Below are 25306 nucleotides of genomic sequence, written 5' to 3'. Positions count from 1 at the left end.
GAGTTGCTTAATTAAATGTTAAAGAAATAATGTCAGTCTCCAGCGAGTGTGAACAATAGACACCATCATATGGAATGTGGTTTGCGTACAATAGCAAATGCCATATTCAGGATAAACATGGCAGGTGAGAAACACAGAAACATAGAAAATAGGTGCAGGAGTAGGCCATTCGGCCCTTCGAGCCTGCACCGCCATTCAGTATGATCATGGCTGATCATCCAACTCAGAACCCTGTACCAGCCTTCCCCCCAATACCCCCGATCCCTTTAGCCACAAGGGCCATATCTAACTCCCTCTTAAATATAGCCAATGAACTGGCCTCAACTGTTTCCTGTGGTAGAAATTCCACAGATTCACCACTCTCTGTGTGAAGAAGTATTTCCTAATCTCAGTCCAAAAAGGCTTCCCCTTTATCCTCAAACTGTGACCCCTCGTTCTGGACTTTCCCAACATCGGGAACAATCTTCCTGCATCTAGCCTGTCCAATCTCTTTAGGATTTTATATGTTTCAATAAGATCCCCCCTCAATCTTCTAAATTCCAACGAGTATACGCCTAGTTCATCCAGTCTTTCATCATATGAAAGTCCTGCCATCCCAGGAATCAATCTGGTGAACCTTCTTTGTACTCCCTCTATGGCAAGGATGTCTTTCCTCAGATTAGGGGACCAAAACTGCACACAATACTCCAGGTGTGGTCTCGCCAAGGCCTTGTACAACTGCAGTAGTACCTCCCTGCTCCTGTACTCAAATCCTCTCGCTATAAATGCCAGCATACCATTCGCCTTTTTCACTGCCTGCTGTACCTGCATGCCCACTTTCAATGACTGGTGAATAATGACACCCAGGTCTCGTTGCACCTCCCCTTTTCCTTAACAGTTTCCTTAAGAGTTTACAAAATAAATGTTTGAACATGGCATGCATGTGTAGAAATGGCAGCATGTCTGATTTAAAAACTCCTGTTCATTAATTTCATTTAGTTCAAAGTAAGACTTATTATCAGAGTACATACACGTCACCACATACTATTCTGAGATTCCTTTTCCTGCGGGATTACTCAGCAAATCTGAAGAACAGTAACTGTAAACAGGATCAATGAACAACAAACCACGCAAACGCAAATATTTGATGGCTGCAACACACTCAACAAATGTTGGGACAGAGTTAAAATAAGATTGAGAAGTGCACAGAATATTCAAGTAACACCGGTTTGGAAGACACCACATTAAGCAGGCTAATGACTGGGTATAAAAGTAGCGTCCATCAAAGGCTCAGTCTTTGCAAGCAAGGATGGGTCGTGGCTCACCCCTTTGTGCCAAAATTCATGAGAGAATTGTTAGTCAGTTCAAAAGGAACATTTCTCAACACAAGATTGCAGAGAATTTAGGTCTTTCAACATCTACAGTACATAATATTGTGAAAAGATTCAGAGAATTCAGAGACATCTCAGTGTGTAAAGGGCAAGGTCAGAAACCACTGTTGAATGTGCGTGATCTTCGAGCCCTCAGGTGGCACTGCCTAAGAAACCGTCATACTACTGTGACAGTTATAGCCACCTGGGCTCGGAAGTACTTCGGAAAACCATTGTCACTCAACACAGTCCGTCGCTGCATCCAGAAATGCAACCTGCAACTGTATTACATAAGGAGGAAGCCATACATCAACTCTGTGCAGAAATGCCGGCGAGTTCTCTGGGCCTGAGCCCATCTCAGATGGACCGAAAGACTGTGGAGCCGTGTGCTATGGTCAGATGAGTCCACATTTCAGCTAGTTTTCGGAAAAAACGGGCGTCGAGTTCTCCATGCCAAAGATGAAAACGACCATCCAGATTGTTATCAGCGAAAGGTGCAAAAGCCAGCATCTGTGATGGTATGGGGGTGCATCAGTGCCCACGGCATGGGTGAGTTGCATGTATGTGAAGATACCATTGACTCTGAGGCGTATATTAGGATTTTAGAGAGACATATGTTGCCATCAAGGCGACGTCTCTTCCTGGGATGTCCATGATTATTTCAGCAAGACAATGCCAGACCACATTCTGCACGGGCTACAACAGCATGGCTTTGTAGACACAGAGTGTGTGTGCTTGACTGGCCTGCTGCCAGACCAGATCCATCTCCTATTGAAAATGTATGGCGCATCATGAAGAGGAGAATCAGACAACGGAGACCACGGACTGCTGAGCAGCTGAAGTCTTATATCAAGCAAGAATGGACAAAATTTCCAATTGCAAATCTACTACATTTAGTATCCTCAGTTCCAAAATGATTAAAAAGTGTTATTAAAAAGAAAGGTGATGTAACACAATGGTAAACATGCCTCTGTCCCAACTTTTGTTGACTGTGTTGCAGCCATCAAATTCTAAATTTGTGTATGTTTACAAAATACAATTAAGTTGGTCAGTAAAACTATTGAAAATCTTTTCTTTGTACTTTTGTCAGTTAAATAAAGGTTCACGTGAATTAATATATCACAGATTTTTGTTTTTATTGCATTTTGGAAAATATCCCAACTTTTCTGGAAATGGGGTTTGTAAATAAATAGCGATAAATAACGAGTATGAAATAACAAATAAAGAGTCCTCAAAGTGAGACCATAGGTTGTGGGAACACCAGAAACAGAATGAGTGTAGTTACCCCTTCTGCTCAAGAGCCTGATAGTTGAGGAGTAGTAACTGTTCTTGAACCTGGTGGCATGAGTACTGAGGATCTTGCACCTACTACCTGATGGCAGCATGTGAAAAGAGCATGACCTGGGTGGTGAGTAGAAACTTTGAAGAGGTAACTAAGCATTTGATGAGGACAGTACAGTTGAAGTTGGACTTCAAGAAGAAAGTCCAAGATAGAAACATAGAAAACCTACAGCACAATACAGGCCCTTCGGTCCACAATGCTGTGCTGAACATGTACTTACTTTAGAAATTACCTAGAGTTACCCATAGCCCTCTATTTTTCTAAGCTCCATGTACCTATCCAGGAGTCTCTTAAAAGACCCTATTGTATCCGCCTCCACCACCATTGCCGGCAGCCCATTCTATGCACTTACCACTCTCTGCGTAAAAAACTTACTCCTGACATCCCCTCTGTACCCACTTCCACGCACCTTAAAACTGTGCCCTTTTGTGTTAGTCATTTCAGCCCTGGGAAAAAGCCTCTGACTATCCACACGATCAATGCCTCTCATCATCTTATACACCTCCTTCAGGTCACCTCTCATCCTCCGCCACTCCAAGGAGAAAAGGCTTAGTTCACTCAACCTATTCTTACAAGGCATGCTCCCCAATCTGGCCAACATCCTTGTAAATCTCCTCTGCACCCTTTCTATGGTTTCCATGTCCTTCCTGTAGTGAAGTGAGGACAATACTCCAAGTAGGGTCTGACCAGGGTCCTATATAGCTGTAACATTACCTTTCGGCTCTTAAACTCCATCCCATGGTTGATGAAGGCCAATGCACTGTCAGTCAACCTGCGCAGCAGCTTTGAGTGCCCTATGGACTCAGACCCCAAGATCCCTCTGATCCTCCACACTGCCAAGAGTCTTCCCATTAATGCTATATTCTGCCATCATATTTGACCTACCAAAATGAACCACATCACACTTATCTGGGTAGAACTCCATCTGCCACTTTTCAGCCCAGTTTTGCATCCTACTGATGTCCCGCTGTAACCTCTGACAGCCCTCCACACTATTCAAAATACCCCCAACCCATTTACTAACCCATCCCTCCACTTTCTCATCCAGGTCATTTATAAAAATCATGAAGAGAAGGGGTCCCAGCACAGATCCCCGAGGCACACCACTGATCATCAACCTCCATGCAGAATATGACTTGTCTACAACAACTCTTTGCCTTCTATAAACAGGCCAATTCTGTAGCGACAAAGCAAGGTCCCCTTGGATCTCATGCCTCCTTACTTTCTCAATAAGCCTTGCATGGGGTACCTCATCAATAAGCCTTGCATGGGGTACCTTATCAAATGCCTTGCTGAAAGCACACGGTATTGGGGGTAAGGTATTGATGTGGGTGGAGAATTGGTTAGCAGACAGGAAGCAAAGAGTGGGAATAAATGGGACCTTTTCAGAATGGCAGGCGGTGACTAGTGGAGTACCACAAGGCTCAGTGCTGGGACCCCAGTTGTTTACAATATATATTAATGACTTGGATGAGGGAATTAAATGCAGCATCTCCAAGTTTGCGGATGACACGAAGCTGGGTGGCAGTGTTAGCTGTGAGGAGGATGCTAAGAGGATGCAGGGTGACTTGGATAGGTTGGGTGAGTGGGCAAATTCATGGCAGATGCAATTTAATGTGGATAAATGTGAAGTTATCCACTTTGGTGGCAAAAATAGGAAAACAGATTATTATCTGAATGGTGGCCAATTAGGAAAAGGGGAGGTGCAACGAGACCTAGGTGTCATTATACACCAGTCATTGAAAGTGGGCATGCAGGTACAGCAGGCAGTGAAAAAGGCAAATGGTATGCTGGCATTTATAGCAAGAGGATTCGAGTACTGGAGCAGGGAGGTACTACTGCAGTTGTACAAGGCCTTGGTGAGACCACACCTGGAGTATTGTGTGCAGTTTGGTCCCCTAATCTGAGGAAAGACATCCGTGCCATAGAGGGAGTACAAAGAAGGTTCACCAGATTGATTCCTGGGATGGCAGAACTTTCATATGAAGAAAGACTGGATGAACTGGGCTTGTACTCGTTGGAATTTAGAAGATTGAGGGGGGATCTGATTGAAACGTATAAGATCCTAAAGGGATTGGACAGGCTAGATGCAGGAAGATTGTTCCCGATGTTGGGGAAGTCCAGAACGCGGGGCCACAGTTTGAGGATAGAGGGGAAGCCTTTTAGGACCGAGATTAGGAAAAACTTCTTCACACAGAGAGTGGTGAATCTGTGGAATTCTCTGCCACAGGAAACAGTTGAGGCCAGTTCATTGGCTATATTTAAGAGGGAGTTAGATATGGCCCTTGTGGCTACGGGGGTCAGGGGGTATGGAGGGAAGGCTGGGGCGGGGTTCTGAGTTGGAGGATCAGCCATGATCATAATAAATGGCGGTGCAGGCTCGAAGGGCCGAATGGCCTACTCCTGCACTTATTTTCTATGTTTCTATATACACTACATCTACTGCTCTTCCTTCATCAACGTGTTTAGTCACATCCTCAAAAAATTCGATCAAGGTCATAAGGCACGATCTGCCTTTGACAAGGCCTTGCTGACTGTTCTTAATCATATTATGCCTCTCCAAATATTCATAAATCCTGCCTGCCTTTCAGGATCTTTTCCATCAACTTACCCACCAACCATGACGGCTAGTGCAAAAGGTTACACATGGGATCCATGTCAAAGGAAAATTAAAATTAGTTTAGTAACAGGAGGCAGATATAGTGGTAGAGGATTATTTTTCTGATTGGAAGACTGACCATTAGTGTACAGAATGGTGCAGCGACTCTTGACGTCGGTGATAAACAATGAATTGGATGGGAACTTATGAAATCTGATTAATAACTCTGTAGGCAACATGAAAAATGATGGTGCTATGGATTATGAAGAAGGTTCTCTAAAACTACAGCACGGCATACATCAGTGGAAAGTTAGGCAGAACAGTGGCAAAGGGAAATTATTAATGAAAAACATAAGGTGATGTATTTTGGAAGTGTAAAGATAAAATAGGACACAAAAAGTGCCCGGAACTTAGAACGTGTTGATGAACAGAGAAACTTTTGGGTTCATAAATCCTTGTAATTGGCAGGACAGGTGAAGGGGATAGTGAAGGAGGCATACTAAATCAGTTGTGGGATGGAACAGAAGAGCTCAGATATCATCTTACAACTTTATAAAGTTCAAAGCTGAGAGTAAAATTTATCAGAGTACATACATGTCACCACATACAACCCTGAGGTTCTTTTTTTCTTAGAACACTTAGCAAATCTATAGAACATTAATTGTAACAGAATCTGTAAACATCAGGAACTGTAAACTAAGCAAACTGTACAAATGTAGATAATAAATAATATGCAGGAAATAACAAGGCAAGTCCTTAAATGAATGTAGCTATCCCCTTTTGTTCAAAAGCCTGATAGTTAAGGGTAGAAACTGTTCTTGAATTGGTGGTATGAGTCCTGAGGCACCTGTGCCTTCTACCTGATGGCAGCAGTGAGAAAAGAGAATGGCCTGGGTGGTGAGGATCTTTGATGACGGATGCTGATTTTCTACAGCAATGTTTCACGTAGGCGTGCTCAAAGGTTGGGAGTGTTTTACCAGTGATGCATTGGGCAGAATCTACTACGTTTTGTATGATTTTCTGCTCAAAGGCATTGGTGTTCCCATACAAGGCCGTAATGCAGCCAGTCAGCAAACTTTTCATTATGCAGACACGAGGAAATCTGCAGATGCTGGAAATTCAAGCAACACACACAAAAAATGCTGGTGAACGCAGCAGGCCAGGAAGCATCTATAGGAAGAGGTACAGTCGACATTTCGGACCGGGACCCTTCGTCAGGACTAACTGAAAGAAGAGGAAGTAAGAGATTTAAAAGTGGGAGGGGGAGGGGGAGATCTAAAATGATAGGAGAAGACAGGAGGGGAGGGGTGGATCTAAGAGCTGGAAAGTTGATTGGCAAAAGGAATACCAGACTGAAGAAGGGAGAGGATCATGGGATGGGAAACCTGGGGAGAAAGACAAGGGGGGAGGGGAGCCCAGAGGGTGGAGAGCAGGCAAGGAATTATAGTGAGAGGGACAGAGGGAAAAAAAGAGAAAAAAAGGGGAAAATAAAAAATATATTACACAAATAAAAAAGGGATGGGGTATGAAGGGGACGAGGGGCATTAACAGAAGTTAGAGAAGTCAATATTCATGCTATCAGGTTGGAGGCTTCCCAGACGGAATACAAGGTGTTGTTCCTCCAACTTGAGTGTGGCTTCATCTTGACAGGAGAGGAGGCTGTGGATAGACAGATCAGAATGGCAATGGGACGTGGAATTCAAGTGTGTGGCCACTGGGAGATTTTGCTTTCTCTGGTGGACAAAGCGTAGGTGTTCAGCGAAACAGTCTCCCAGCCTGCGTCGGGTCTCGCCAATATATAGAAGGCCGCACCGGGAGCACCGGACGCAGTATATCACCCTAGCTGACTCACAGGTGAAGTGTCGCCTCACTTGGAAGGACTGTCTGAAGCCCTGAATGGTGGTGAGGGAGGAAGTGTAAGGGCATGTGTAGCACTTGTTCCGCTTACAAGGATAAGTACCAGGAGGAAGATCGGTGGGAAGGGATGGTGGGTGGGGGGAACGAATGGACAAAGGAGTCGCGTAGGGAGCGATCCCTGCAGAAAGCGGGGGGGGGGGGAGATGTGCTTGGTGGTGGGATCCCGTTGGAGGTGGCGGAAGTTACGGAGAATCATATGTTGGACCCAGAGGCTGGTGGGGTGGTAGGTTAGGACAAGGAGAACCCTATTCCTAGTGGGGTGGTGGGAGGATGGGGTGAGAGAGATGTGTTTGAGAGCAGAGTTGATGGTGGAGGAAGGGAAGCCTCTTTCTTTAAAAAAGGAAGACATCTCCTTCGTCCTGGAATGAAAAGCCTCATCCTGAGAGCAGACGCGGCGGAGGAATTGCGAGAAGGGGATGGCATTTTTGCAAGAGACAGGGTGGGAAGAGGAATAGTCCAGGTAGCTGTGAGAGTCCATAGGCTTATAGTAGACTTCCTTACACTTCTATAGAAGTCTGCCAAGGTTTATGATGGCACGCTGAAACTCAGTAGACTCCTGAGGAAGCAGAGGTGCTATTGTACTTTCTTCTCAATTATATTCATATTATGGATCCAGAACAGGTCCTCTGAGATAGTAATACCCAGGAATTTAAAATTACTAACCCACCCCACCCTTGATCCTCCAATGATTAATGATTCATAGACCTCTGGTTTCCCTCCCCTTTAGTCTACTAACAGTCCCTTGGTCTTATTGACATCAAGTGAGAGGTTGCTGTTATTACACCATTCTGCCAAATTTTCAATCTCCCCTCTGTATTCATCACCACCTTTGATACAGCCCACAACAGTGGTGTCATTAGCAAACTTGTATGTGTTGTTGGAGTTGTAGCCCTTGCTTTACACCCATGACTGTGTGGCTAAGTACACAACCCTGAAGTGCTCTAGGCTAATGGAGATTGCGAAGGAGATATTTTTGCCAATCCGAACTGACTGGGGTGTAAAGTAAGGAGATCCAGGATCCAATTGCACATGAGGTTATTGAAGCCTAGTTCATGGAGTTTACTGATGATAATGTTAAATGCCAAGCAGTAATAGATTAAAAAAAAACATCCTGATGTATGCATCTTTGCTGTCCAGATGTTCCAGGGTTGTGTGAAGAGCAAATGAGATAGCTACAAGTATACAGCGGATGTTTCAGTCGGCAAATTGGAGCAAATCGAAGTCGCCACTCAGACAGGAGCTGATACGCTTCAATGCCATCCTCTCAAAACACTTCATCTCTGTGAATGTAAGTGCCACTGGGCAATAGCCATTTAGACAGGTTAACATGCTCTCACATCATCTTCAGATACTGAGACCAAAGGATCATCAGGGAACATGGAGGTATACAGTGGTTCCTCCTTGTTCTGGTGATCACAGCGAGCGTAGAAGGCACTGAGCTCATCTGGAAGCAAAGCTCTGCTGTACCCTACATCACAAGATTTAACTTTGTAGGCGGTTTTGTCATTCAAACCCTGCCACTGCTGTCAAACATCCCTCATTGATTCCAGCTTAGTCTGGAATCTCCACTTCACCCGAGAGATGGCTTTCCGGAGATCATACCTGCACCTCTTATAGCATTCTTGATCTCTGGACTCGAATGCCTCTGATCTGACTCTCAGCAGATTCTGGATTTCATTGTTCAAAGGCTTCTGATTGGGGATAACCCTGAATGATTTTGTGGGGACACACTCATCCACAGTTGTAATAAATTCTCTAACATCCCTAGTGTAGTCATTCAGGTCCTCAGATGAGTTCTTGAACACAGCCTAGTCCACTAACCCAAGGCAATCCTCTGCCTCCCATGACTACCTCTTATAAAAACTTAGTTCGGCTACACTTGAGCTACTGTGTGCTGTTCTTGGAGCCCAAACAATAGAAAAAGATGCAATTATGCCAGAGAAGGTACAGAGGAGATTCAACAGGATGCTACCTGGATTGCAGCATTACAGTTATAATAAGAGGTTCGATAGACTGGGTTTGTTTCACAAGTGAAGGAAAGTGAGGGCAGTCTGATAAAGATATACAAAATTATGAGTAAATAGTAAGAACCTTTTTTCCATGGTGTTATGTAAAAATAGAAGGGGTAGGGTTAAGATGAGAAGTAGGAGGCTTAGAGGGCATCTGATGATTCCCTCTCACCACATGCACAAACATGTGTGCATGCCCGCCACACACATTGCCTGAAAAGTTGGTGGAGGCTGTTACTCTCACTAGTAAGGAAGTATCATGCAAACACTTGAGCATAAAAGAAAAGGCACACAATGTAGATAAATGTGGTTGCTACAGGTGGTGCAACAGTCAGCACGGTTGTGGTGGCCCGAAGGCCCTACTTCTGTGCTATCCAACTTTATGACCCTATAACACTAATTCTAATGGGTTCTGAGTTTTGGTACAGTGCTGTACATTCAGGGAGAGGATAAAGGGGCAGAGGTAAGAGGAGAAACTACATCAGTTTCCACAGAGATCCACATTAGGCCATACGGCTAAGTAGTTAACTAGATTATTGGTAAAAACCAAGTAATAAGAGAAACAAGAAACACTGAATCTACACCAATATAAAGGTTAAATGTTGACATTGTCTAAAATGCAACATCATGGTTTAGCAAAATTTACAGGAGCAGTTCCAGATTAATGGGCTAGATCAGGGGTCCCCAACCTTCTTTTGCACCGTGGACCAGTAGAATATTGACAATATTCTTGCAGACCAGCCGACCGGGGTTGGCGGGGGGGGGGGGTGTTCAAGTAGGGTTAAACTCACCTCAACATGCCTTCTGCAGTTAAGGTTGCCAACTTTCTCACTCCCAAATAAGGGACAAAATTAGCAGTGAAATCCCGGGACACTTCAGTTTACCCCAGGAAAGACTACCATGACCATGAAACCTTGCGCAGGCACCTGTGTGTGCCTGCGTGACATGCGCATACGCGCCGTTTTTTTTCTACAAATCGGTTTTGGCTTAATCTTCCTGACTATACTGTACCTACATTATTTCTACTTTATATAGGCTGTGTATTTATCATATCATTCCTGCTTTTACTATATGTTAGTGTTATTTTCTGTCTTATGTGTTATTTGGTATGATTTGTGAGGTTTTTTTTGGGTCTGGGAACGCTCAAAAATGTTTTCCCATATAAATTAATGGTAATTGCTTCTGCGCTTTATGCCATTTCGGCACAAAGGTTTCATAGGAACGCTCTACCTTAGCGGGGGAAATACGGGACAAGGGCAGTCCGTATGGGACAAACCAATTTAGCCCAATATACAGGATGTCCCGGTAAATAAGGGACAGTTGGCAACCCTATGTTCAAGTTCAACAGTGTATGACAGGGAATAAGGAAAGGTGCAGCAGACTCATATCATTTCCTCGGGGCCCGGTAGCACATGCTCTGCGGCCTAGTGGTTGGGGACCCCTGAGCTAGATCATGCTGGATGGACAAAGGTCAAGGCTTCCATGTTATAACCCTTCGATCAGGCAGAGCAGACCACATGTGACAACTGGATCCCAAGCAAGGGAAGCCACACCCTACCCCAGCACCTCTCTGAAGACCTCCCTTAGCCTTATGTGAATCTGGCCTTCTCAAGTTCAGCAACAGAGCTCTGTATTTCCGCACTGCATTGCACAGGCCCCAAAGTAGAATACACGTTGAACAGTGGTTCCCTACAGAACACAATAAAGCACAATCCAGCCCAATATCTTTAAATCAATTGCTTGCTAAATAATTCATGTAGCTTCAGGCTCTGTGTATGTATTATATAAACACACACAATGTTGGGTAGATAAAAGGGAATAATGAAGTGCAGTTACACTGCTGTCAATGCAACTTAATTTTATGTTCAATTCACAATTTTTAAAAAGACTTTCATACAAGTAGCAGTTCAAAAAAACATAGCTTTCATCAAATTTTAAGTAACTGCACCATTTTTCTGCAGCATTCCTCAATGTAAGTACACAATATATTTGTTTTACAACTGTAACTCCAGAAGGTATCAGGAGGCAATAAGTAACTTAAAGCAACACACGCTCAAACTCAGCAGGTCAGGAGGCACCTATGGAAATGAATAAACAGTGGACATTTCCAGCCAACACCCTTCTTCCTTTGTCCTGAAGAAGGGTGCTGGCCTGAAATATCCACTATTTATTCATTTCCATATATGCTGCCTGACCTGCCGAGATCCCCCGGTATTTTGTGTGTGTGCGCGCTTTGGGCTTCCAGCATCTGTAGAATTACTCGTGTTTAAGTAGCTAGAAAACTTCAAATATAGGTTGAATTCACTAACCGAAATACTTGGGGCTGGATTTTGGATTCTTTCAGAGTTTGCAATATATAATAAAATAGCTTGAGATTGTCATAATTTTCGACTCTAAATTAATGCACTACCAGTAGCCAGTCCTGGTCTTACACTTGTGTAGTTAACAGTAAAAATTATTAGATACCATTAATAAAATGAAAGTATGTGTGCAGGGTAACAAAAGCAGCACAGCAGCATCAACAGAATACCTGAATCAGCTATGGAACAACAAACAATGCCAGGCTTTCAGTCTCCATCTATGATGCCGTGTTTTGATTAAAAGGCTGCAGTACACTGTATTTGAATTTTACTTGCTGTTAAGTTTTATGTAAGGTATAAAAAGCAATTAGCATCATAGACTTGATGTATGTAGCATCATAGACTTGTTCTGTTGCTAGATTTTTGTGATCAGTAGACACTTTAAAAATGTAATCCATGCCTTTTCTTAGATTTCTGCAACTAGTCCCCTGAATATTCACAATTACCTTCAATTTTCAGTTATTATAATAGATCCTTACTTGTTTCACGTTCAGCATACTGCTGTGGCATAAGTTCACTATGACACTGACAATACACTGTTGAGATCTTCATTTTTTGCTTTATGCAGTGTTTTTTTCTATTTTTCATTACATATATGAGGTTACTTCTCAGAATTGTCTGTGATTTGCAGAGACCTGTGCATTTCCTAGGAACCTACCCAGCGTCTTGTGGAATTTTCGATTTGTGATGTCAGGCAAGTGGCACTCAACCTGTATAGTAAGGTTGTTTAGAGCACTGTGTGGAGCAACAATTGTTGGTGGCATATCATCTATATAAAAATTAATTTCATTCTCATTTTCTCTCTCTCTCTCTCTCTCGTTTTACTGAACAAACCAGGAATTTAATTTTTGTACTCAATACTGTATTAGGTGGAAAGAAAATATTCAGGGACCAAAAATGGATGTGTAAGACAGAAGTCACAAGCAAAATTTAAAATCAAGAATAATTTGTTTCCTCATTGATTCTTGGAATGTAAAAAAGGATCTGTGGATAAAGAATCCTAAGATCCCTCTATTCCTCCACTGCTAAGAATCCTGCCATTAACCCTGTACTCTGCCTTCAAATTCAACCTTCCAAAGTGAATCTTTTCACACTTTTGCAGAATGAACTACATTTTCCACTTCTCAGCCTAGCTCTGCATCCTACCACTATCCCGTTGTAATCTACAACAACCTTCTACAGTATCCATTAAACTACAAGCCTTCAGGTCATCTGCAAATTTACTAACCTACCCTTCCCCTTCTTCATCTAAATCATTTATAAAAATCGCAAAGAGCAGGGGTCTCAGAACAGATCCCTGTTGAACACCACTGATCACTAACCTCCAGGCAGAGTTCACTCCATCTACTAACACCTTCTGCCCTCTACGGGCAAGCCAATTGTGAATCCATGCAACCAAGTTTCCCTGGCTCCCGTGTCTCCTGACTTTTTAAATTAATCTACCAGGGAGAACCTTGTTGAACTCCTTACTAAAATCCATATACACAAAATCCACTGTTCTACCTTCATCAATCTGTTGTGTCACCTTCCTGAAGAATTAAATCAGGCTTGTGAGGCACAAACTGATCCTCACAAAGCCAAGCTGATGATCCCTAATCCGACAATACTTCTCCGAATGCTTGTAAATTCTGTCTCTAAGAATCCTCTCCAATAGCCTGCCTTCCACTAAAGTAAGACACGCTGCTCTATAATTCCCAGGATTAACCCTATTTCCTTTCTTGAACAAAAGAATAACATTTGTTACCCTCCAATCTTCTGGTACTACTCCTCTGACCAGTGAAGATACAAAGGTCATCAACAAAGGCACAGCAATTTCTTTCCTTGTTGCCCATATTCACCTGGGGTATATCCTGACTGGCCTGGGGGCCTTATCTATCCTATGGTTTTCAAAAGTTCCAGTAAATCCTCTTCCTTAACCTCAACATGTTTCAGCAATATTACCCTGTTCTATGCTGAACTCACATTCGTCAAGGTCCCTCTCACTGATGAATAATGAAGCAAAGTATTCATCAGGGACCACCCCTACCTCCTCCAACTCCAGGCATGTTTCCTCTTTTATCCCTGACTGGTCCTACTCTCACTCCAGTCATTCTCCTATTCTTCACATAGGTGCCTTACGGTTTCTCTTAATCCTATTTGTCATGTCTCCTGCTGGCTTGCCCAAGTCCCTTTGTAAGCTCCTTCCTGGCTAAATTGTAACTCTCAAGAGCCCTGTCCAATCCTTGCTTCCTAAACCTAAGGTATGTTTCCTTCTTCCTGATTAGGTGCTCCACATCTCTTGTCAACCATGGTTTTTCTACCCTACCATCCTCTCCCTATCTCAATGAGACGAAGCTATACAGAACCCTATGTTAGTACTCCCTAAATATTCCCCAAGTACATCTGTTCCCACTTTATGCTCCAAGTTCCTGCTTAATAGCATAATTCAGCCTCCCCCAATTAAATATTTTTCTATACCCTCCTCCCCATTACTATCCCTGTCCAGGGCTAGGGTAAAAGTCATGGAGTTGTGGTCATTGTCTCCAAAATACTCTAAACCCTCCCCAACAGCTCTAGCAAATCTGCCCACAAGGATATTGTTTCCCTCATGTTCCCCGCACTTTCATACAGATCATACCTTCCCAGAGGAGATTCCAATGATCAACAAATCTGAAACCCTGTCTCCCTGAACCAGTTCTTCAGCTATTCTTACCCTACCTCACACATGGCACAGACGGCAAGCCAGAGATTACCGTAAATTCTGGTGTATAAGCCGAGAATTTGGCCCTAAATTTTGGTCCTAAAATTAGGGGGTCAGTTTATACAGAGGGTGCCAACTTTGGAAAAACGAATACGCGGAAGACAAGTCGTATTTATTGGCTGTTTTTGAGTCAAATTCGTTCCACTGTCGACGCATGAATTCTTTAAATGGTTTGTTTAAACTCACATCCAGTGGCTGGAGCACGGACATCAAACCACCGGGGATAACTGCAATGTCCGTATTTTCAGCTTTCAATGATGCTTTTGTCTCACCTGACAAGTGCACTTTGAACGTGTCCCAAACAAGTAACAACTTTTCTTTCCCGAAACCTTCGGGGCGTCGACGCCACACCTCTTTAACCCACGTCAAGCAACCCGCTTCATCCATCCAGCAGTGTTTTTGGACATAAACAACACCCTGCTGGAATTTTCTGAGCAATCTTTGTTTTGTCTCAACACAAGATCACGTCTATTCATAAATTGGGTGCACCAACTTCGCGTAGCTTTGAAATTTTCGCTGACCTCACGGTGTTTTTCGTCCCATTTCAAGGCTTGAGCTCAAATCATTTCTCTGGTAACAATGTATCCAGACGATCGCTGGTGATTCACCACCCTAAAACTTTTTCTTCCAGTTCCGGCCACTGGCATGTTTTCCCGCGGTTTGCACATTTCATCTTTGTCATTTCCCTCAGAGTGTCCTCTGCCGTTCTATACTCTCTCACTTGTTTCTCGTTTACACCAAACTTCTTAGCAGCTGCAGAATTATTCGTTCTTTTAGCAAAATCAACAACCCTCAGCTTGAAGCCAGCGTCATATCACATTTGTATTAATCTTTTGCACATGGTGGTCGCAAACTCAATACTGAGTACACGTACGAGTCCCGCCACTCCGTGTTATGTTTTAATGAGATTACGATGGGCACTAAATGGTTTCACGGGGGTTACATTTCAGAGGATTCTTTACCATTGGAGACCTAATCCAAAATTTCCCTCCCTGATTTATTTATTAAGAATTCGCTAATAATGCTCTACAATGTGTAGGCCTGTTTTCTTAGCAGGTACTGGTTCACAAAATTTCCAGGTTCCAAATCCAGCAAAGCTGAGTGAGATCTTGTGATCTTCTCTGGTTAAGTCAAAAACCTCTACAAAAGGTGTCGGCCTATACACAGGTAACATGAAAAAGTCACTTTTTCACCCTTGAAAAGGGGGGGGGGGGGTCGGCTTACACTCTAATACTCTAGATCAGTTTATACTCCAGAATATACGGTACTACCCTTGAGGTCCTGCTTTTTAGCTTCCTACCTATCCATTCTTCAGATTCTCATCCCTTTTCCTACCTGTGTTGTTGGTACCAATGTGTACGACAACTTCTAGCTGCTCAACCTCTCCCTTAAGAATGTAGTGGACTCAATTTGAGATGTCCCTGACCTGGCACGTTGGAGACTATATACCACCTGTACATGTCCACAGAATCTCCTGTCTATTCCCCTATCACTACTGCTCTTCTCATCTTTCCCTTTTTTCTTTATTGGGAATATCCCCAGCACGGAATCAAAAGACCCAATCTTAAATCTCTGTTTAAATAGACCCCATGATTGGAGTCTCTGACTCTGAATTATAGTTAAAATCCACCACCAAAATATTTAAACTTCTGCGCTAGTGATTCCCTTTAACTGGTTGGAATTTGGTAGCTCCACAAAATCACTTCCATATACAACCCACTTTATGTGCTGATAGAAGGATACAAGCAGAACAAAAGTTTCTTTGTAGTGGACCCTTGCATTTCCAGCTCAAGGTTTTCCATATTTTTCAAAAGAAAAATGTAAAAGCAACGGTACAATGAAAAATAAATACAGGAGCAAATATTGCTGTGTCTCTGGAGAATGAAACAAAGAAATCAAAGACCTTTTAAGAAAGTTAGTTAAAAGCTGGAGGCAAAAATACATTTTGTCACTGGTACAATACTCCAATCAAATGCAACATTTAGGGCATATCCTCTACACTGGACATTACCTTGAGACATCAAACTCAGCTCTCTGCTTGAAACACAAGCCTTCAGACTAATGACTATGAAATTCAGAAATTAAAAAACCAGTATGAATAATATTACTGCTTTTGTTAACTAATCACACCTACTGGAGCCTTTATATACAAGTTTGATATTTTAAAATTATCTCTGGACTGATGACAATGGACTTCAATACTGCTATAAATGGAGGCTAATTTGAGCTAGTGGCCTTGTTTCATTACAGTGACATGGACTGAATACAATCAAGTCTCATTACATCTACCTTGTAGGAGCACCAAAGCCTTGTCAACTATCTGATTTATCAGCATGTGACTTCCTGTACTAACTACAATCAAATTTCCACTGGAACCAGAGCAACTGTTTTAACAAATTCTTAGAATAAACTTTAACAGACTTCCATTCCACAAAACTAGAAGTAGCATTGCAAAATTGTACAATACGCTCCAAATCAAGCCTTGTCCAAACATACTGCACCTGCATATGCTGATTGGACATCAATCTATTATATCTGCAGTCAATTTGAGTATTTCCAGAATTACAACGCTTTGAGGCTTTCACTAAAATGTTAACTTAAAATGAAAAATTATATAATTCTAACACAATCAGCAGCTGGAAATTGTGACAGGAACTTACAAATTCAGACAATAGTTAAGGGTGAGAAAGTGGGAATCATTAAGAAATTCTTCTGGATTCCCTTGTTTCAAGTTATAAATGGGATGGTTGAAAAAATTGGGCACAATTGAATGAGGAGTGGGAAAGGGGAAGAAAAGCAACAGAAGATCATTGCTTAAAAGAGATCATGGAGAAAGGGACAATACAAATGGTCAACATGGGCTTTGGCATTTAAAACTAGGAACCACAAGAAAAGGGTTACTGACCAAACATGCAAAGCTCATCTATCCCTCAACAATGTTCAGAAAAAATCAAGCTTTAAGAAACTGGAAAAAAATAGTTACTGCTCCTTTCATTTCCCCTCTTTAAAAAGCAATAACTTTCTCACACAAAAATTATTTACCTTGAAATAACATTTAAATATCATTGCACTGCGCTACACTGTTATCGAACATGACTAGCCAGTTAAACAAGTGAAACTCTAATCACAACCACAGAATAAGACTTCCTCTTTTTGCCTTAGTAAAGGTTTCAAGCTGGAATTGCAAACCATGCTATGTGCCTCAACGAATTTCTGCTGTAAATTTACAATGCAAGGTGATTATAAAATCTCACTAAAAGATTCTCTGAACATTTCAACTCAAGTTCAAATTTAAAAACTGATCTCCCTCTACAGAAATGACTCATTACAATGAAAATAAAGGTAGCACAAAAATATTCTTTCTCTGAATATTCTGAATATGATTGTAGAACATTCTACTGTTGATGCAATATCTTTCATTCATTTACAAGGACTTCAGAAACAAAGTGATTAAAATCTGTAGAATACTCCACAATTCATTGCCTTACTTACCGCTTCCTGTGCAACGCTGATAGCTTCCAACAACCCATATAACTTTCCTCTCACAAGAAATACACCAGCACACCAAGTCACACAGTCTTCATGCATCCAATATTCATTAGCATCCATTGGGACCAATGGGGGCTGGTACCACTCTTCCAAAGTTGGCTCATTCTTGCCCTTCTTACTTTCTGAACATTTTGAGCTCTCTTCTGTGCCATCAACACCTCTACGCTTCTGGCCACGAGTTATTGTCCCTTCTCTCGTTCTAGACTCTTGGTTTTGTCCAGTTGTTTTATTTACTACATTCCTAATGGAATTACAGGTAGAGCTGGAGGCAACAGTGCTTGCTTGCTCAGTCTTTACTTCTTTAGATTGGAAAGTCTGATTGTTGGAAGATGTATATCCCCTAGGATAGAAAGGTCCAAAAAGATCACCTTGCTCCATTGCATTTGCAGATAAGCCACAAAGACAGCAGACTAGAAAGTTTTTATGAGTAGCTTCATTTACTACAGGGCCCAGTGTCATGCAAGATGATTTTGGAACTGCACCATGTGACTGCTGCTGGGAATGTTTCTTTTGTTTAAGAATATTATTATCCTCTTCCGAATAGTTCACTACCGTACACACTGAATAACCCTTTGCTTCTACCCTAACATAAGGTGAAAAACTATCATATCTTTCTCGACGATCCTCAGCCTTAAGAGACAAGGCTCTTAGCTTTATCTCAGGCTCTTCAGGAGCAAAGACCATTGAGGGCCGTCCCCGCTGTGACTGCCGCTTTTTACCTGCTGATTTATGTACCCTCTTCCTTACTTTGCCCTGCGTTCTTGGTTGGGAAGACTGTGGCCGGGATGACACGCAGGCATTCCTGGAGCTTCCTGAATGCTTTCTCCTGTTCCCATTTACACATTTGAGATCAAGCTTGGCAAACTTATGTTTGCCTCCTGAACTATGACCCTCCCAGTGGGTTTCAGCTGGCTGCTTTGAAGACGAAGATGCATTGCATAAAGATTTGCTGGAAGAAACTGGAGTGTTCAGTTTTGTTGCACGTCCATGGCAAGAACCTGGAATAGAGGTAGATTTATTTCTGTTCAATTTCTCCACAGCTGCTGTACTGGTTTCCTCTTGGTTTGCCTCACATTGTTCTTGCATTTTACATGCTGAACTTGTTTTTTGCGAGGAATCCTTGATGCAAGGAAGAGATCCAACATAGCCTTTGGACTTCTGTCCTGCAACGGAACTAGATGACTTATGTCGCGGGGGCTGAAACCTGGTGGGAGTAGGAACTGATCCATCTTTGCTTCTTCTCAGTCTCTCACCAAGGTTATTAGACGTTCTTGCCTTTGGTTGAGTAACAATATTTTGCACAATTTGTTCCAGCCTCATTCCTCTTTGTCTTGGTGGCAGAATTTTTCTTTCAAAATGTTTGGGTTCAGCATTCTGGAGTGGTTGATCTTCAAATGTCTGATTCAAATATTGCTGACATGCCTTTTTCTTCTTATTTTCCCGAACTTGTGGCTGATTCCAGTCTTGTGGTGAATCAGTCTTTGCAACCAAACAATCAACAACTTCATCATCAGAGATGCAAACCAACTCACTGTCCTCATACTTTGTGACAAAGGTCTGTTTTCTCCTGCTTGGGATTTGCTGCTCTGGCTGGACAGACAAGGCTTTGCATATATTATCATGAGTGGGGCTCTGGCCACTTTTACTGTCACAGCTCTCAGCAGATTCTGTCTCCTCTTCACCACCAATACCTTTGCCAGACTTGGATAAAGATAGACTCATAGAAATGCTGCATGACATTGAAGCAACATTATTCCTTTTCAGGTCTAACACATATCCCCGAACATCACACTTCCCCTCAGTTTCAAGAACATTTAGTTTATGCAATTCAAGAGAGCATGGCTTTATCTTAGGATGGTTACTTTCAGAAGCTGGTGACTTCGACAAGGTAGGAAGAATTTGTTTATTGAATGAGGTCGAACTTCTGCTATTCTCACGTACATTGTTATCTATCTGTGACGATTCAGGGATCAAAATTGGTTCAGCCACAAAGAGGTTATCATCTGTATCATTAGCACAAATTTCTTCATTGGATTCCCTACAATTATTTTCATGATTTGGAGTCTGTTCAGTTACTATAATATTTGATGTCTGATCTCCACTGGATGGAGAAGTTGCATTATCTGCTGTGCTGCAAATGGCTTGCAACAAGCTATTATTCTGAGTGGGAGTGGCTACAGCATCCTTTCCAGAACAATGCATTTCTCCATTCTTTAGGTCAAATGATAAAGCTATTTCTTGGTCATGAAAACACTCACCAGCTTTCATACTTTGTTGTGATATATTATCAGTTTGGAGTACTAAACTGTTATCTGAAGTATAGCTGCTACCATTTCCAGAATTCGGCAACATGTTACTGCAGCCTTCATTTGGTGCCACTTTGTAACCTGATGATGTGTTGGTCCCAATACTCTCTGTGTCTTCCCAATCATTACTGTCTGCACTTAAACTTTGTGACAAATGTGTGGAAGTGGAAAGTGTTTTACATGGCGAATCACCATGTTCCTCTTCTGTCAAAACATTTGTACATGTTTTGCCAAAGTTATCCCCACTCAGGCTTTCTTCAGAATTAACAGACACTGCTGCCTCTGAAAGTTCATCATTTTCTGTTTTTATTGTCATTGTGGTCTGATCTTTATAACGTGTGTTTAAGTTGCACATGGACTGAAGGTTCTTCTCTATATGTTGACTGCTGGAAGTTTTAATCCCAGCAAAGACACCAGCACCATTTTGCATTTCAGAGTGGTCCATCCTGCCCAGCAGGTTATTGCTTTCACACTGTTCATTGTTGTTTGGTCTGTTTTCTGACTCAGTCAGTTTCACTGCAAGTGCTTCTGAGTTTTGAACAAGAGTTTCAGCAGAACTGGCAGAGTCACTCCACTTATCTTCCTGACCCATTGCTCTGGAAAACTGACATACAGAGTCCAGTATTTCCACATCAGAAGAACCACTCGATTGTTCATACAAAATGTCCTCTCTCACATTTAATCTCTTTTCAAGTGGACTATTAGATTCATGGACAGTGGTTGCCACTAAAGGTAAATCCAGGTCCAGTGCCTTTAGTCTGTGGGGGTTCACAGTGCTGCAGTCTATTCCATTTTCAAGTCCTCTTCTAATGGATTCCAGATCACCAGGCTGTGCTAAAACAGAGTTCTCAAATGACGAGTCAACAAAATTGGTAGGTGCTGACAACATCTGCTGTGACTGTACACAAACAGATGGAATAAAGAGTGATGGTAATGGTTGCTCATGCAAGGAATGCTGTAGTGTCCGTTGGGAAGAAAACAGGTGGGGCCGATTAACGTAAGAGACAGTAACTGTAGTACTTGAGATTGCATCGTCCAGGTGAACCTTGTCAGTCAGAGGTACAGTGTTGGTCTCCAAGTCACCAGGTGTGTTCTTACTACACATGCTGAATTGGGTATCCACGGTCCCACTATCTAAAGGATCATTTGCCTGTAGCCCTTCTCTTTGATTTCTTGTGCAATCAGCAGAATAATCCACAGGGATGCTGAAATTAATTAAGTCATCCTTTCTGCTTTGTAACCTTTCAGCCTGGTCCTGACCTGACTCCATTACAGGAATTTCTCTGCTTCACTCTGTTTTTTTTAGGAGAAATAAAATAAAAAAAGGATGTTGTTATTAATTAAAATAATTACAAAAAGAACCAATAATACAAATAGATAAAAAAGTTAGAAAATTACACAGTAATCATACAGTAAACAGATGAACGAATAAAACAAATCAGCATTAATGTCACAATGTATCCTGGAAACCCCCTTATACACTTATTTACAACTAATCAATTTGGAAAACTAATGACAGCCTTTAAATGCACAGTGAGATCTTCACAGTGGTGAGACAAAATGCAATTTATTTTTTATTTTACAGTAAAAATAAGAAGTACAAGAATGCTCCACTCCTTTCAAAAGTTACATCATGGTTCACCATTCATCCAAATTTTGAAACTGCAGAGCTTTTCAAAGACTGAAGAACTTTGACATTGCAGACTGGATTGTCAATTAAATTTGAACACTCAAGTTTTAGAGCAGAGCTATAACTCAGTGCTTTTGTTCAAAGAAAACTGATCCAAGCTATTGTTTTCCTTAAAAGATCTTTTTTTCTATATCTTTGACGTCTAGTGTCGAATGTATTGTGAAATGGAGCAGGGCATCTTAAGAAAAGGAAGCAATTTTTAGAGAGCTCTGGATCTAAATGGGGCTGTATTCATTTCTGAAACTGAGTTACATTATTATTGGAAAGCAACTTTTTTTGTTCCCTTCTAATTTCCTTAATATTCACTCCTCTCAAGTCAGATCCACATATTTGAAAGTCAATGGGAATAATTGTAAATTTTGTTTTAAAGACTGAGATCAGTAATTATTAAATGCCCATCATCAACCTCCCTATTCATATATTTTCAGTTACTCCGTCACATTGCCCCTGTATAAATTTCATCAGTTCAATACATACATGAGGAGTGAAATATTCATTGTGGTTCAGATACAGGAGACCCATGAAAATATATTTAATTTATACTGAGACTACTTTGTAATTATGTACGATACAAGAAATTTTAAATTGACTTAATCAATATTATGCAAAATTGCATTTCATCTTGAATTTAACAATTGCTTGGATTCAAATATAATTTAAAACTATGCATAAGAATTGATTCATTTTCACAAATCATGTCCATGTCCAACCAGAAACATCTGCAAAAAGAATACAAGAGGATGAAACATTTCCTACCAAACTCCATGTTCCCAATTAATCCTTACACTAAATTTGATGGAAGCTAACAATCTGTTTTACACATCACATTGTCCACACCAATACTAAAAGCAGAACATAGTAGACAAAGAAGGAACAGACAGTGAGTTGCTCAGTTTGGATTCAGAAGTTTAGCATCCATTTTTGGGAATTATGTGGAGATCACAAACAATTAAACTGGAGGTCTGTGAAACAAAAACACATCGCCAAGGCGTTATCCTTTGTCCTTATGAGCAGCTTCATCAAGACACAAAGCCCATCGCTTCAGTGAGAGCTGCATGCACAGTCTCATTCATTTCTGCTAATTACCATAACACACAGAACAGCCACATCCTAAGTGGATGGAACAAGACAGCACACGTGATCTCATAACAGACACCAAGTGCATGTGCAGTGCTAAGGCAGGAAATGAAAATGCTTCTATAAAGGTTTTGGTTGCAGCGAGGTGCCTGTGAGGTAGAGGGGGATTTCACATGTTTTGATCCAGTGAAATCTTATAAAAAAAATGTTTTAATGTAACAAATAATACAGTATCAGATAAAATTATAACTTAATTGCTAATGAAGCAGGAAAATCCTAATGCTTTATCAAAATCTCGCATTTATAAACACATTGATTATTCTGTTACCGTCAGTGAAAGTGAATTTGTTAGTCCGCATCCTAAAGTACATCGTGACAACGGTGAATCAGCAACTTAGTTATAAACTCCGGGGGCCTGAAACCTTCTTGCGCTTATTTTCTTAAATAACGTTTCCACTGGACACTGGGTTTTGTTAACATAAGGCAAGATCCTTCACTCTAACTGAGAAATATCTTCTTCTTATAACTATAGCCATGATTCAGTCAAAGCTAACATGTTTAAAGAGCTGTTTCCGAATTTAAATAGGAAATGTCAGTTACTCAAGAGTTCGGTGTGGAACAAGTAAAATCGCATCGTGAACTAACGGGGGTGGGATTGACACAACCGTAAGATTATGACAAAAGGCACAAGTAGCCACATCTTCACCCACGCACCGTAACTCGTGGCAATTTAGTCCCACATTAGTTTACTAGGAAGTAAACCAGAACAAAGAGTTTGTTATTGCAGTTAGATATCGATATTATGTAACGCGTTTGCATACGAATACGGTAACTGCAAAGTGTGATCAAAACATTACCTTCCTCAAGTCTCATCAATGAAGGCTGAAGGGCTAGACTTAGGTTAGCAGAGGTTGTCGGTGGGACTGTAACCGACTGCAGAGCGGCCTGAAGCGGAGCAGCGGAGGCTGGCAGAGTTTCACAGAGGATGGGACTCTGCCGGATCCCCTTTGTACATCTGCCCGAGAGGGTCTGAGATCAACATCACGATAAACGACCAGTCCACATGGGGGGCTGTTCCAAACAAAGGGGAACACCGCCGTCGCCCCTCTCACTCTCTCGCCCCGGGCCTCCTTTCCACCTCAAGCACTGCTCGCCCAACGGCTAACGTAGCCTTCGGTTGAAGGACGCCCGACCTGGTTCGCAGAGCTGTTCGGACGCGGGGCTACCCCCCCTCGCCGGTTCGCTGATTCACTCACTCCAGCCCCAGGCTGTGTAGGCCGCTCCCAGGCCTCGCGGTGTTTGGAAACAAAGGACGGGAAGTGAGGAGGCAGAGCCGGCGTCGCCGACGTTTCCTCCCCGTCGTGATTGGAGCGTTTGTTTTCCCTTTACCTGAAACCACTCGCGTTCAGCGCTGGTGCCGGTCCGGCTGTTGAGACTGTCACTCAGCCCACTGTCTCCATGGTGGCAGCGCGGCTGTCCCTCATTCGACGTCTCCACAACAACGCCGGACGGCGGTCACCATAGCAGCGCTTTGCGGCTGTCGCTCAAGCGGCGGTCGCCATGACAGCGGCGCGCTCTGCCTGTTGTGGTTTGAGCTCCCAGGCCTTCCACGCACATGCAGTTAGAAGGCAATGTTGCAAACTTCCAAATAAGCATTCGCACTTGTTTTTGGACTACGGAATCACAGCGAAGTATTTGGCGTTCTTTAAGTCAAAACAACTATAAAAATGAGCTCTGAAAAACAAAAAAAGCCTACAATTCTATGATACATAAATCAAAAGTTTCCATAAAGTCGACCACAACACATCACTAAATTTGTAGCAAGGTAGAAGCAAAGCCCGGAGGAAAACAAAAATTAACATGCATTTATTTGTGTTTTGGCTTACCAATAATTTATCCCACTACATGCTAATGATAAATCCTGAAAATAACTATCTCATATTAAACATATGTTTCTCAGTGACTTGATCAAGTTACCACTATATTTTAATTTAAAGTGCATATTACATTCAAAGACCAAGGAACACTGCACATCATGGATAATCTGCTAATCTATCTTCACTCTATCATTTAAAAAATGTAGGTGAGGTGTTAAGATCTATGCTGCATTAAGGGGGCTGTGGAACTTCTGTGGCAAACGTATGGGATAAACTAGGAAAAATACAGATAAAATAATTTCAATAAGATTGAAGAGCACCTAACTATGTACCAAGGTCTGAAAATACAGAATTAAGTTTTAATACTTAATAACACAATAATTAAGATCATTAGACAAAGGAGCAGAATTAGGCCATTCAGCCAACATGTCTGCTCCATCACAGCTGATTTATTTTCCCACTCCAACCCATTCTCTTGCCATCTCCCCGTA

The 25306-nt window shown here is 42.0% G+C and overlaps 1 protein-coding gene across 4 annotated transcripts in view; it reads right to left on the bottom strand.

Moving 5' to 3' along the window:
- The window catches only part of si:dkey-94l16.4 (uncharacterized), a 63562-nt gene extending 39028 nt beyond the window's left edge, over window positions 1-24534 (bottom strand). For 3 of the 4 annotated variants that reach the window (XR_010021267.1, XM_063074206.1, XM_063074209.1), the window contains exons 1-2: window positions 23796-24534; window positions 17809-21464 (exon numbers count right to left, since the gene is read on the bottom strand). Coding sequence is in view for 3 of the 4 variants with exons in the window: in XM_063074206.1 (XP_062930276.1) it covers window positions 17809-21441 (3633 nt within the window). In the remaining variant the exon portion in view is untranslated. The remainder of the gene's footprint in view (window positions 1-17808; window positions 21465-23795) is intronic. The other variant, XM_063074207.1, reaches the window with a different exon arrangement.
- Window positions 24535-25306: the final 772 nt, after the last annotated feature.

Source organism: Mobula hypostoma, chromosome 22 (genome assembly GCF_963921235.1).
Source record: "Mobula hypostoma chromosome 22, sMobHyp1.1, whole genome shotgun sequence".
Taxonomy (NCBI): Eukaryota; Metazoa; Chordata; class Chondrichthyes; order Myliobatiformes; family Myliobatidae; genus Mobula; species Mobula hypostoma.
Note: the sequence above shows the minus strand (reverse complement) of the source record. Positions and strands in the feature narration are given on the sequence as shown.